The sequence below is a fragment of the Hyperolius riggenbachi genome, chromosome 8 (genome assembly GCF_040937935.1).
Source record: "Hyperolius riggenbachi isolate aHypRig1 chromosome 8, aHypRig1.pri, whole genome shotgun sequence".
Lineage (NCBI taxonomy): Eukaryota > Metazoa > Chordata > Amphibia > Anura > Hyperoliidae > Hyperolius > Hyperolius riggenbachi.
This window is the reverse complement of record NC_090653.1, coordinates 57214788-57227399: the sequence shown is the minus strand read 5'-3', so window position 1 is coordinate 57227399 and position 12612 is coordinate 57214788. Positions and strand designations below refer to the sequence as shown.

Here is a 12612-nt window from a genome sequence, read left to right as displayed (position 1 = left end):
AACGAGCTCTCCGAATATTCCGCCCTGGACCCCTTCAGGTCCAGTAACGTTAAATGAAGTGATTCTGGCACTCTGATTGGCCCAATAGACTGCCTGTCACTTGAGGTCGCAATATGCAATATATTAGTCTCAGCTGGAACAATGACACAGCACAGTTAGGTGCACAGCAGACAAGTTGGAATGCGCTGCCTGCAGGACAAATCAATTAATTTTAGCTCACTTTGCCTTGATGGCAGGGCCAGTGCTACCACAGAGGCAAAGAGGCCAATTGCCCCAGGTCCCCCAAGCCTGTAGGGGCCCCCAAGGTGTCTCCCCCCCACTTAACTGTTGCTCCCCAGGGCCTCTGCAGAGTCTTTGGCAGTGTAGCATCTCACCTTTCCTGGCGGGAGCACTCCTCTGTCAGTCTTTGGCTCTGTTCTCTCCTCTCTTCATCCTTAGCTGGCTGCATCTTCTCTGAGACCCATGGCATTGTATTACGTAATAACATGCACCGGGTCACAGAGGACAAGCACTCCTGCGAGGACGAGGATGGTGAGTGCATGGAGCCATGGACTGATAGCAGCCAGCTCAGGGGCCGTAGGGGAAATTTGACTGAAACAAAGGGCCCCCAAATTTTTGTCGGGGGATGGGCGGGGTCTGTTAGGGGGCCCCCGGGTAAATTTTTTCCAGGGGCACCATTGTTACTTGAACCAGCCGTGCTTGATGGGAGGATTTTACACTGGTGACTGTTCTAACTGGCAAAAGGTGGGGGAGCAACTGAGGATGGCACTACAGGCAACAGATGGTAACACGAGGGCTTTACAAGAAGTAGAGGGAAACAGGAGGGTTACATAGAGGGCAGAGGCAACATGAGGTCAATACAAGAAGTAGTGAGCATGGGAGGAGGCCACTGCAGGAAGTAATGGGCAACAGTGGAGGACACAACACGAAGCAGGGGACAACAGAGGAGGACTGGGTCTCGACCTGGACTTGTGCAATTATAGCGGTAATTGATTGTACCATTGCAAAACAACACCTAGACCACAGTGTTTTGTTTTGCTATTGTACAATAATTTACCGCTATAATTGTACAAATCCAGGTCCAGACCCAGTCATCTTTCTTGTTTGTTTAGCTGTCCCCACTCCTTTGGTGGATACGGGTGTGGACTGGTTGACTCCCTGGTAGCTACTCTACCTTTTTTTTCTCCTTGGCAACAAAGGAGGACACAACAGGAAGTAGTGGACAACAGAGGAGGACACAAAAGGAAACAGGGGGAATCAGTGGAGGACACAACAGCAAGTTGGGGGCCACAAATATTGGCACTACATAAAGCAGTAGGGTAGTACCCTACAGGGCAACAAAGGGCACTACAATTACAATGGAGGTCAACAGAGAACACTATTAAGGAGGTTATAACAAGGGTAGAGCGACTTTTATAGGGCAATAATAGATGAAATAGGGCTCGATCTAATTCACTTTTCACACACTGTCAATGTTTTATAAGCCACCGGCAAGCAAGAACATTATCAGACAAATTTTGGAAGTACCTTTTCATTTACTTTTTGGTACTTTTTCAATTGCAGAGTGCTGGAAAGGTATTTTAAACTGAAAATGAAAAATTATCTCCCAGGAGAAAATTTAGGAGAAAAGATGAATTGGATCTGGTCCATAGTTTTGTATAGGGTTTTATAGTTTTTGCCAAACTTCCATTTATCTGAAAATGTAATAGGAATCAGAGCACTCAGTAGGAAAGTTGGGGACAGAACATCCTGACAGCAGCAGTTATGCAGCCTTATATCCATTGGACTGTGAACACACAGAAACCTTAAAGTCTCACCATGAACTGAAAATCCAAGTACAAGAGAGATGACCATATTCACTGAAGAAAAGAAGCCGATTTTTGACGATGATGCTGTGAAGAAATCAGAGAAAGTTTAGTAGACATAAGGTATCTCTTATGAGCTTTTATGTGTTATGATGTACTGTTCTACTTACAATGTGTTGATGTTTTTATGACAGTTGATGCTGTCGTTGAGCTTTTTAAAGTCTGGCTGCTGATCACAGAAGTGGATGATGCTGTTGTGCTAGCTGATGACTGTTGATTAGTGAGGCCAGTTGGTGAATTTGATGAGGTGCTATTTGTGATTTGAGATTGGCTGTTTGTTACCACAACAGAGGATGCTGTCGTTGAGCTTGTGGTTGTCAACCTTTGACTACTAAAGCCAGCAACTGAAGATGTTGGCATGGTGGTTACTGACTGGTCACTGGGGTGCACACCACCAGTGGTTGCTGGTTTTTGACTGCTCACAATGATAGTTGTCAACAGGCTTGTTACTGAACGGTTATTGGGTGAGGTTGTTGGGTTTTCACTGCTACCCTGAGGAAAAGAAGAGGGCATTATGGTGAATGTTGACTGGTTGTGGAGGCCTGTACTGGTAAAGTCAACCATGGTTGAACGTTTTTGGCTTGTAGCATGATCAGTCGGAGAAGGTTGTTGGCTGGTAGCATGATCAATGGGAGAGGGTTGATGGCTGGTAGCATGATCAATGGGAGAGGGTTGTTGGCTGGTAACATAGTCAGTGGGAGAGGGCTGTTGGCTGGTCGCATGGTCAATGGGGGAGGGTTGATGGCTGGTAGCATGGTCAGTGGGAGAGGGTTGTTGGCCGGTCGCATGGTCAGTGGGGGACGGTTGATGGCTGGTAGCATGGTCAATGGGAGAGGGTTGTTGGCTGGTAGCATGATCAATGGGAGAGGGTTGTTGGCTGGTAGCATGATAAATGGGAGAGGATTGTTGGCTGGTAGCATGATCAATGGGAGAGGATTGTTGGCTGGTAGCATGATCAATGGGAGAGGGTTGATGGCTGGTAGCATGATCAATGGGAGAGGGTAGTTGGCTGGTAGCATGGTCAATGGGAGAGGGTTGTTGGCTGGTAGCATTATCAATGGGAGAGGGTAGTTGGCTGGTAGCATGGTCAATGGGAGAGGGTTGTTGGCTGGTAGCATGATCAATGGGAGAGGGTTGTTGGCTGGTAGCATGATAAATGGGAGAGGATTGTTGGCTGGTAGCATGATCAATGGGAGAGGATTGTTGGCTGGTAGCATGATCAATGGGAGAGGGTTGATGGCTGGTAGCATGATCAATGGGAGAGGGTTGTTGGCTGGTAGCATGGTCAATGGGAGAGGGTTGTTGGCTGGTAGCATGATCAATGGGAGAGGGTAGTTGGCTGGTAGCATGGTCAATGGGAGAGGGTTGATGGCTGGTAGCATGATCAGTGGGAGAGGGTTGTTGGCTGGTAACATGATCAATGGGAGAGGGTTGTTGGCTGGTAGCATGTTCAATGGGAGAGGGTTGAGGGCTGGTAGCATGGTCAATGGGAGAGGGTTGTTGGCTGGTAGCATGGTCAATGGGAGAGGGTTGTTGGCTGGTAGCATGGTCAATGGGAGAGGGTTGTTGGCTGGTAGCATGATCAATGGAAGAGGGTTGTTGGCTGGTAGCATGGTCAATGGGAGAGGGTTGTTGACTGGTAGCATGATCAATGGGAGAGGGTTCTTGGCTGGTAGCATGATCAATGGGAGAGGGTTGTTGGCTGGTAGCATGATCAATGGGAGAGGGTTGTTGGCTGGTAGCATTATCAATGGGAGAGGGTTGATGGCTAGTAGCATGATCAAAGGGAGAGGGTTGTTGGCTGGTAGCATGATCAATGGGAGAGGGTTGTTGGCTGGTAGCATGATCAATGGGAGAGGGTTGTTGGCTGGTAGCATTATCAATGGGAGAGGGTTGATGGCTGGTAGCATTATCAATGGGAGATGGTTGTTGGCTGGTAGCATTATCAATGGGAGAGGGTTGATGGCTAGTAGCATGATCAATGGGAGAGGGTTGTTGGCTGGTAGCATGATCAATGGGAGAGGGTTGTTGGCTGGTAGCATGATCAATGGGAGAGGGTTGTTGGCTGGTAGCATGATCAATGGGAGAGGGTTGTTGGCTGGTAGCATTATCAATGGGAGAGGGTTGATGGCTAGTAGCATGATCACTCAGAGAGGGTTGCTGGCTGGTAGCATGATCACTGGGAGAGGGCACGACGGTGAATGTTGACTGGGTGTGGTGATCTGTACTAGGAAAACCAGATGTTGATAATGTTGATATGAATGGTTTCACAGTTGGCACATTGCTGGCATTTGGTTCAATTGAAAAACCTGTGGAAACAACTTGAGTAGGTTCAGAGTTTAAAGTTGTCCTGGTGCTAGATAACAAAATGTGATTTGTGGTTTCAGTTATATTTGGCATGCCACTGAATGGTACAGGCTTCTCACTTGTTTTAATAGTGGAAGGAGCCATGGAATTTGTGGATGTGGAATAAGTAGGAGACCCAGTAAAGGATGTACTCATAGTACTGCTTGAGACTGTTGATCTTCCTTGGGTTTCAGTTGTTGCTGTTGTTGATAAGGTTGATTGAGGTTGGGAGCTGGAACCTGGTACAACAGTGGAAGTTTTGCTGTTTGTAGAGCTGGTGGTCTGAGTCTGAGTCACTGAAACAGTTGTGGTTGTAACTGTTGATGTACTGGTAGAACGTGTGGTACTGGTACTTGTCATACTATGTGTAGATGTTGAAGTAGTCGTTGGCGTAGTAACTGTCGGGGCTGCTGTAGTTGGAGCTAAATTCTGGACCACCTGTTTTATCCATGCTGTGATCTCATTGAGCAAATTTTGAAATAAAGTACTGAGAGATGAAGCACTTTGACCTTCAACTGTATTAACTGTAGAAGTAAAAACAAATTTGATTAGTACTGATTATATGATCAATTAACAAATAAGAAAAAAAAATACCAATGTGCATATGGAACGGGAGGCTGGCAGTTGAATGCATTGCTAAAAACACATTGTATCTGAAAAAGTGACCCTGATATAAATCTGAGCAATACAAATGCAATTTATGACATTAAACTAAACATCAGAGATTACCAACAATGAAAACTCCATGTCCACAAATTTTAGAATACTGTTCATCCTTTAAAGCAGTAGGATCAGCGATACTATGCCAGGGGGAAAAAAACACATATATAAGTAGATAAATACTTGATCTGCTTACATAACACTTGTATTGTACTGTCCACGGTTTGATTTCAGTGAATGTTATATAGTAAATGACGAGAATTCTGTTAGTGGTGGGGGGCCATGTCTTTTGCCCACAGTTAAGGCTAACTCGTGATGTCATTTCTGCCCTTTACTTTTTTTCTTGTCTCCTCCAATCGCTGAGTCACCTCAGCCTTGCTTGTAAACACATGTGAGTAGGGGATTAGGTTTCAGATAAGGAGCTGGCAGGGAAATAAGGGGAAGAGGAGGAATAGATTATAGATAAAAAGAACCCCCAGCATGCAATTCTTTGGCACGTCTACTAAAGGGCCAGTGTTTCCTTAAAGAGACTCTGAAGCGAAAAAAAAAAAATGATGATATTATGATTTGTATGTGTAGCACAGCTAAGAAATAAAACATTAAGATCAGATACATCAGTGTAATTGTTTCCAGTACAGGAAGAGTTGAGAAACTCCAGTTGTTATCTCTATGCAAACAAGCCATTAAGCTCTCCAACTAAGTTGAGGCCCATACACACGTCGGATTTCCGCGAACGACGGGTCATTTGAACGTCCCGTCGTTCCGGATCGCTCAAACTCGCCCTTATCAAGCAAACGACAGCCTGTACACACGCCCGATTTAGCGGGCGAACGACGAAACGACGGGACGTTCAAACGACCCGTCGTTCGCGGAAATCCGACGTGTGTATGGGCCTTTAGTCGTGGAGAGAGCTGTTATCTGACTTTTATTATCTCAACTGTTCCTGGACTATTTACTTTTCCTCTGCTAGAGGAGAGGTCATTACTTTACAGACTGCTCTGAAAGACTCATTTTGAATGCTGAGTGTTGTGTAATCTGCACATATTATAGAATGATGCAATGTTGGAAAAAACACTATATACCTGAAAATAAAAGTATGAGAATATTTTCTTTACTGCTAATCTTCTAGTAATTATTCATAGTACACAACCAATTCACTTTATGATATTTTTTTTTTTCGCTTCAGTGTCTCTTTAAGTATTTGATAACTCCAAATCATAACAGCAGAAAAAGTTTTGAAAGTTTTGAATGCAGGATTAGCATCTTTATCACTTAATACACTCAGACCAGTTGCTGTTGAAATTTGATTTTTATGGTGACGATACCGCTTTAAAAGAGGAACTGATCTTGGTGCTGAGATGAATTTGGAGGAATGGTATCATTGTTTTGAGACCCTGGCCAAGGGAAGTTATATTATAGCATATATGACACACATATAGAATTATTCCTATAGGGATGGTTGAAGATGTTGATTTCCATTACCGTGGTATACCAAAGGTAAAATGATTTTCGATTTTCCGAATTCTCAAGGTAAAATGGAAAATCAGAAATACTTTAGTATTAGACCATTCAGAGAATGCAGTTGATTAACAGTGAAGAGCGAGTATTTCTGATTTTCAGTTTTACCGCAAAAATTCTGAAAATCAGAACTACTCAGTAGTAATGGACTAATCAGAGAGTAATTTACAGCAAAAGTGAAGGATTTCGATTACCGTTTTACTGTGAAAATTTTTCAAATCGGAAATACTCGATAGTATTGGACCAATCAGAAAATGCGGTAATTTACAGCAAAAAAGCTCACAAACTTGGTCATTGAGTGACTGTGTGTCCATGATACAAAAAGTGAGGAGAGCCAAAACAAATTTCACTGGGAAAATATAAACTGCAGGCCTTCTTACACTGTTAAAGGGAAGGTTCAGGGACTAACTAAAAAAAATAAAAATCCATTTCCACTTACCTGGGGCTTCCTCCAGCCCGTGGCAGGCAGGAGGTGCCCTCGGCGCCGCTCCGCAGGCTCCCGGTGGTCTCTGGTGGCCGACCCGACCTGGCCAGGCCGGCGGCCAGGTCGGGCTTCTTCTCACTCCATGGTGCATTTCACGCCGGCGCGCTGACGTCATCGGACGTCCTCCGGGCTGTACTGCGCAGGCTCAGTAGTTCTGAGCCTGCGCAGTACAGCCCGGAGGACGTCCGATGACGTCATCGCGCCGGCGTGAAACGCACCATGGAGCGCAGAAGAAGCCCGACCTGGCAGCCGGCCTGGCCAGGTCGGGTCGGCCACCGGAGACCACCGGGAGCCTGCGGAGCGGCGCCGAGGGCACCTCCTGCCTGCGACGGGCTGGAGGAAGCCCCAGGTAAGTGGAAATGGATTTTTATTTTTTTTAGTTAGTCCCTGAACCTTACCTTTAATGGCAGGGTACTAAAACTTTGCCCAGATGGTCACTGGGTGACTGAGATTAATATTCAAGCAAATGGGTGGAGCCTGTTTAAGCCAATCAGAATTCACCTGTTGATTTTCAAGGGGAATATTTAAATTGCTGCCATTTTTACACTGTTAATAGCAGATGCCTCAAACATGCTATAGTTGGTCATTGTGAAACTGGGTCCAAATGCTGGAGTGGGGCGGAGTCACAAACCGTTAATCTGATTTATTTCATTTCTATGGGAATATACAAATTATTGATGCCAAAGCTCACAAACTTGGTCATTGAGTGTTTGTGCGTCAGGGTTAGAAAAAGTGGGTGGAGCCAACACCAATACATACCCGGGCAACGTCGGGTCATCAGCTAGTATATGTATGTGTATATATATGTATAGATATAGATATATATATCTATATATAAAATTGTGTGTGTGTGTGTGTTTGTATGTATGTGCATGTGCCGCGATCACGCAAAAACGGCTTGACCGATTTGAACGAAACTTGGTATACAGATCCCTTACTACCTGGAATGATATGTTCTGGGGGTCTCGCGCCCCCCCTGCACACCTGGGCGGAGCTACAAACAGCAAATCAGATTCCACCCATTCAAGTCAATGGAAAAAATGTAAAAGGCTGCCATCCTCACAGTAATCAAGCCACAGTCCCCACACTTCGCACAGTTGGTCACTTGGTGACCGAGGTTACAAATCCAGGAAAAGTGGGCGGAGCATAAAATAGCCAATCAAATTTCAGCCGTTCATTTTAAATGGGAAAATGTAAACTGCAGCCATTCTTAGACTGGTAATCGCAGGGTTCTCAAACTTGCCACACTTGGTCACTGGGTGAATGCGATTAAGATTATGGGTGGAGCCTACAACAGCCAATCAAAATTCACCTATTGATTTTCAAGGGGAATATTTAAACTGCTGCTATTCCTACACTTTTAATGGCAGACGCTTCAAACTTGCTACAGTCGGTCATTGGGTGACTGGGGTCCAAATTCACTAAAGGGGCGGGGCCACATACAGCCAATCAGATTTCCTTGGTGGATGAACTGCTTCCATTCACACATTTTTGATGCCAGGAACCTGAAAGCTCACAAACTTGGTCATTGAGTGACTGTGTGTCAAGCTTACAAAAAGTGGGCGGAGCCAAAACAACTTTTACTGGGAAAATATAAACTGCAGCCATTCTTACACCATTAATGGCAGGGTTCTCAAACTTTGCACAGTTGGTCATTGGGTGACTGAGATTAAGATTTTGGAAGGTGGGTGGAGCCTACAACAGCCAATAAAAATTCACCTTTTGATTTTCAAAGGGAATATTTTATCCGCTACTATTCTCTTATACTGTTAAAAGCAGATGCCTCAAACCTGGTACAGTTGGTCACTGGGTGACTAGGGTCCAAATTCAGAAAGAGGGTGGAGACACAAACAGCTAGATTTGTTTATTTTTCAATGGGAATATACAAAGTATTGATACCAAGGACCCCAAAGCTGATAAACTTGATAATTGAGTGACTGTATGTCAAGGTTTGAAAAAGTGGGCGGTGCCAACAACTAAATTTTTAACATGGCAGGGTTCCCAAACTTTACACAATTAGCCACTGGGTGACTGGGATGAATATTCAGAAATGTGGGTGGAGCCTATAACAGCCAATCAAAATTCACCTATTGATTTTCAAGGGGAATATTCACATTGCTACCATTCTTACACTGTTAGTGGCAGAGGCCTCAAACCTGACACAGTTAGTCATTGGGTGACAGGGGTCCAAACTAAACCAAACTTCACTAAAGGGGTGGAGCCACAAACAGCCAATCAGATTTGTTAGATTGATTTCAGCCATTCTGTTATTGGCAGGGTTCTCAAACGTGACACAGTTGGCCACTGGGTGACTGGGACTAATAGTCAGAAAAGTGGGTGAAGCCTAATGCAGCCAATCAAAATTCACCTTTTGATTTTCAAGGGGAATATTTACATTGCTGCCATTCATGCACTCTTAATGGCAGAGGCCTAAAATCTGCTACAGTAAGTCACTGGGAGACTGGGGTTTAAATTCTGAAGGGAGCGGGCCAAAAACAGCCAATCAGATTTGTTTAATGTCAATGGTAAAATGCAACTTATTTATGCCACGGACCCCAAAGCTCATAAAGTTGGTCATTAAATGACTATGTCAAGATTAGAAATAGTGGGCGGAGCCAAAAACAACTAACTTTTTACATGGGAAAATGTAAACTGCAGCTTTTCTTACAATGCTAATGGCAGGGTTTTCAAACCTCACACAGCTGGTCACTGGGTGACTAGGATTAGTATTCGGAAAAGTAGGTGGAGTAGACAACAACCGATCAAAATTCACCTATTGATTTTCAAGGGGAATATTGAAACTGCAGCCATTCTCACACTGTTAATAGCAGAGGCCTCAAACCTGCTACAGTGGGTCGTTAAGTGTCTGGGGTTCAAATTCAGTAAAGGGGCGGAGCCAAAAACAGGCAGATTTTTTTGCTGTATAAATTGCTTCCATTAGCACAATTTTGATGCCAGGAACCCAAAAGCTCACAAACTTGGTCATTGTGTAGTGACTGTGTGTCCAGGTTACAAAAAGTGGGTGGAGTTAAAAACAGATTTTTCTGGGAAATTGTAAACTGCAGCCCTTCTTCACTGTTAATGGCAGGGTTCTCAAACTTAGCATAGCTGGTTACTAGGTGACTGGGATTAATATTCAGAAAAGTGGGTGGAGCCTAAAAATGCCAATCAAAAATCACATGTCACTTTTCAAGGAGAATATTAAAATTGCTGCCATTCTTGCACTGTTAATGGCAAGGGCGTTTGTAGGATCCTAAAATATCCGGGGCACTTTTGGGCACACAAGCTAAAAAAATGGGTGGGGCCAAGCACCAGGATGTGGGTGTGGTCATGGGTGGAGTCAAATTTACATGAACTTAACAGTGGTCTAACTCCCAGCATACCCCCATAGAAGAGCCACAGCTCCCTGCATGCCATTGTAAAGGCACCACGGCACCTAGCATGGCACCACAGCACCCAGCATACCCCCCATTGATGCACCACAGCTCCTGGCATGCTTTGCCATTGAGGCACCACAGCTCCCACCATGCCCCCATAGAGTATCCAAAGTTTTGACTCTGCTTGTGGGACATCCGGGGCACCCCAGAATAAATCAGTGGCATGTGCCACTGATCTTTGGGGCTAGCAATGGCCCTGGTTAATGGCACAAGCCTCAAACCTGGTACAGTTGGTCATTGGGTCACTGGGGTTCAAATTCAGAAAAGGGGACAGAGCCACAAACAGTGAATCAGATTTATTTCATTTCATGGGAAAATACAAATTATTGATGCCAAGGACCCCAAAGCACACAGACTTGGTCATTGAGTGTGCGTTAGGGTTAGAAAGTGGGCGGAGTCAACACCAGTCAAATACATATTCGGACAACGCCGGGTCATCAGTGGGTGGAGACAAATACAAATTTCACTGGGAAAATGTAAACTGCAGCCATTCTTCAACTGTGCAAAGTTTAAAACCCTGCCATTAACAGTGTGTCACTGGGTGACTGGGATTAATATTCAGAAAAGTGGGTGGAGCCTACAAACGTGAATCAAACCTATTGCTTTTCAAAGGGAATATTTAATTGCTACCATTCTTACACTGTTAAGGGCACGAGCCTCAAACCTGGTACAGTTCGTTATTGGGTCACTGGGGTTCAAATTCAGAAATGGGGTGGAGCCACAAACAGCCAATCAGATTTGTTTCATGTGTGGTCATTGAGTAATTGTGTGTTAGGGTTATATACATACATACATATATATATATATATATATATATATATATATATATATATATATATATATATATATATATATATATATATATATATATACATACATACATACATACATACATACATACATACATACATACATACATACATACATACACACACACACATATATATATACATATATATATACACACACATATATATATATATACACATATATATACAGTATATACACACACATATATATATACATATATATACACATATATAAACATATATATATATATATATATATATATATATATATATATATATATATATATATATATATATATATATATATATATATATATATATATATATATTTGTCATCATTAATGTAAGCCATCTCCCCTTTTTCTTTTTTTATTTGTTTTTAACTCAGTTTTATATACCCCTTGGTGCCTCTTATGCCCTATGTGTCCTTATACATACACTGAAAGCTTTACTTGATGATATTGACAATTCTTATCTTTCGTTTTCCACAAATAGCGTTGTTCTTGAGAGAAAAATCAAGGTTAACGTGATGTAGAGTAATCTATGGTTGAACAAATGTCTACTTACTGGAAATATGATGAGGAAGTAATTGTCCTGTTATTGAATAGGGCCGGTGTATTCTGGTCAGAGGCAACAATGGGCAGAACATGGCAGTTTTATGACGACTATTACGACTCTGACATCTAATTGGTTGTTTTGGATTATCGCTTTGAACTTTCTACTGAACTGCTAAATGCGGCTGAAGACTGTAATGATACATAAATCAGACTAGAGATTGTTTATTGTTCTTTTTTGCTGAGTAAGGCCTGTACTAGGGAGTAGCACGGGATAGGGAAGGCCCTTCATGATAGGGCTGGCTGCGAGACTGGGAGTGGTTAAGGGATTAATTTTCCGGGTCTAACTCTGATTGGCTGGGAGAGGTTAGGCAGGATATAAGGGCAGGGGAGGAGTTTTCAGGCACAGGGCTCCATGAAAAGTTTTGAAGAACCACCCTCCCACCCTAAGAAATCTTTTTTTTTTCCTTTGTCTATTTTAAAAAGGTCTAATTGTTTCCACTAATGGAGGTTGTCATTGCAGCCGGAGGGGTAAGGCCCTGGAGGTAAGTGTTTGGTTAATACGAAGGTCTCCGCTGCGGGGCGGACACCTACAGGGATACCGTCATCTTCCAGAGTGGTTTTGGAGGGCAAGTAGTTGTCCCCGAGACGGTGTCCACGTCTGGGGGCTGGTTTCAAGGGTTTTTTTGCCATCGGTTGAATCTTAAAAAATTAAGTCCTCCGGATCCCTTACTCCTTGTGTTCAGTCTTTTAAACGTTTACAAGTCATGTTTACACTTGTCAATTGTTTTTTTTTTTGTTATTTATGGTTCTATTATTAAAATGGCGGATTTGGCCAAAATTTTCCAACAATAAACAGTCTGTGTGTGGTTTGTTAGATCATAGTAGTTAAGTAATCATTTAGAAAGGAGCTTTAACCACTTCAAGACTCAGCCTTTA

General features: G+C 43.4%; 1 protein-coding gene across 1 annotated transcript in view; it reads right to left on the bottom strand.

The window, feature by feature from the left end:
• Nucleotides 1-12366, bottom strand: part of LOC137527313 (uncharacterized) — a 51138-nt gene extending 38772 nt beyond the window's left edge. Inside the window, exons 1-4 of the mRNA XM_068247821.1 lie at nt 12276-12366; nt 1976-4735; nt 1818-1892; nt 375-453 (exon numbers count right to left, since the gene is read on the bottom strand). Coding sequence (XP_068103922.1) covers nt 375-453; nt 1818-1892; nt 1976-4735; nt 12276-12366 — 3005 coding nt within the window. The remainder of the gene's footprint in view (nt 1-374; nt 454-1817; nt 1893-1975; nt 4736-12275) is intronic.
• Between the last annotated feature and the right edge of the window lie 246 nt (nt 12367-12612).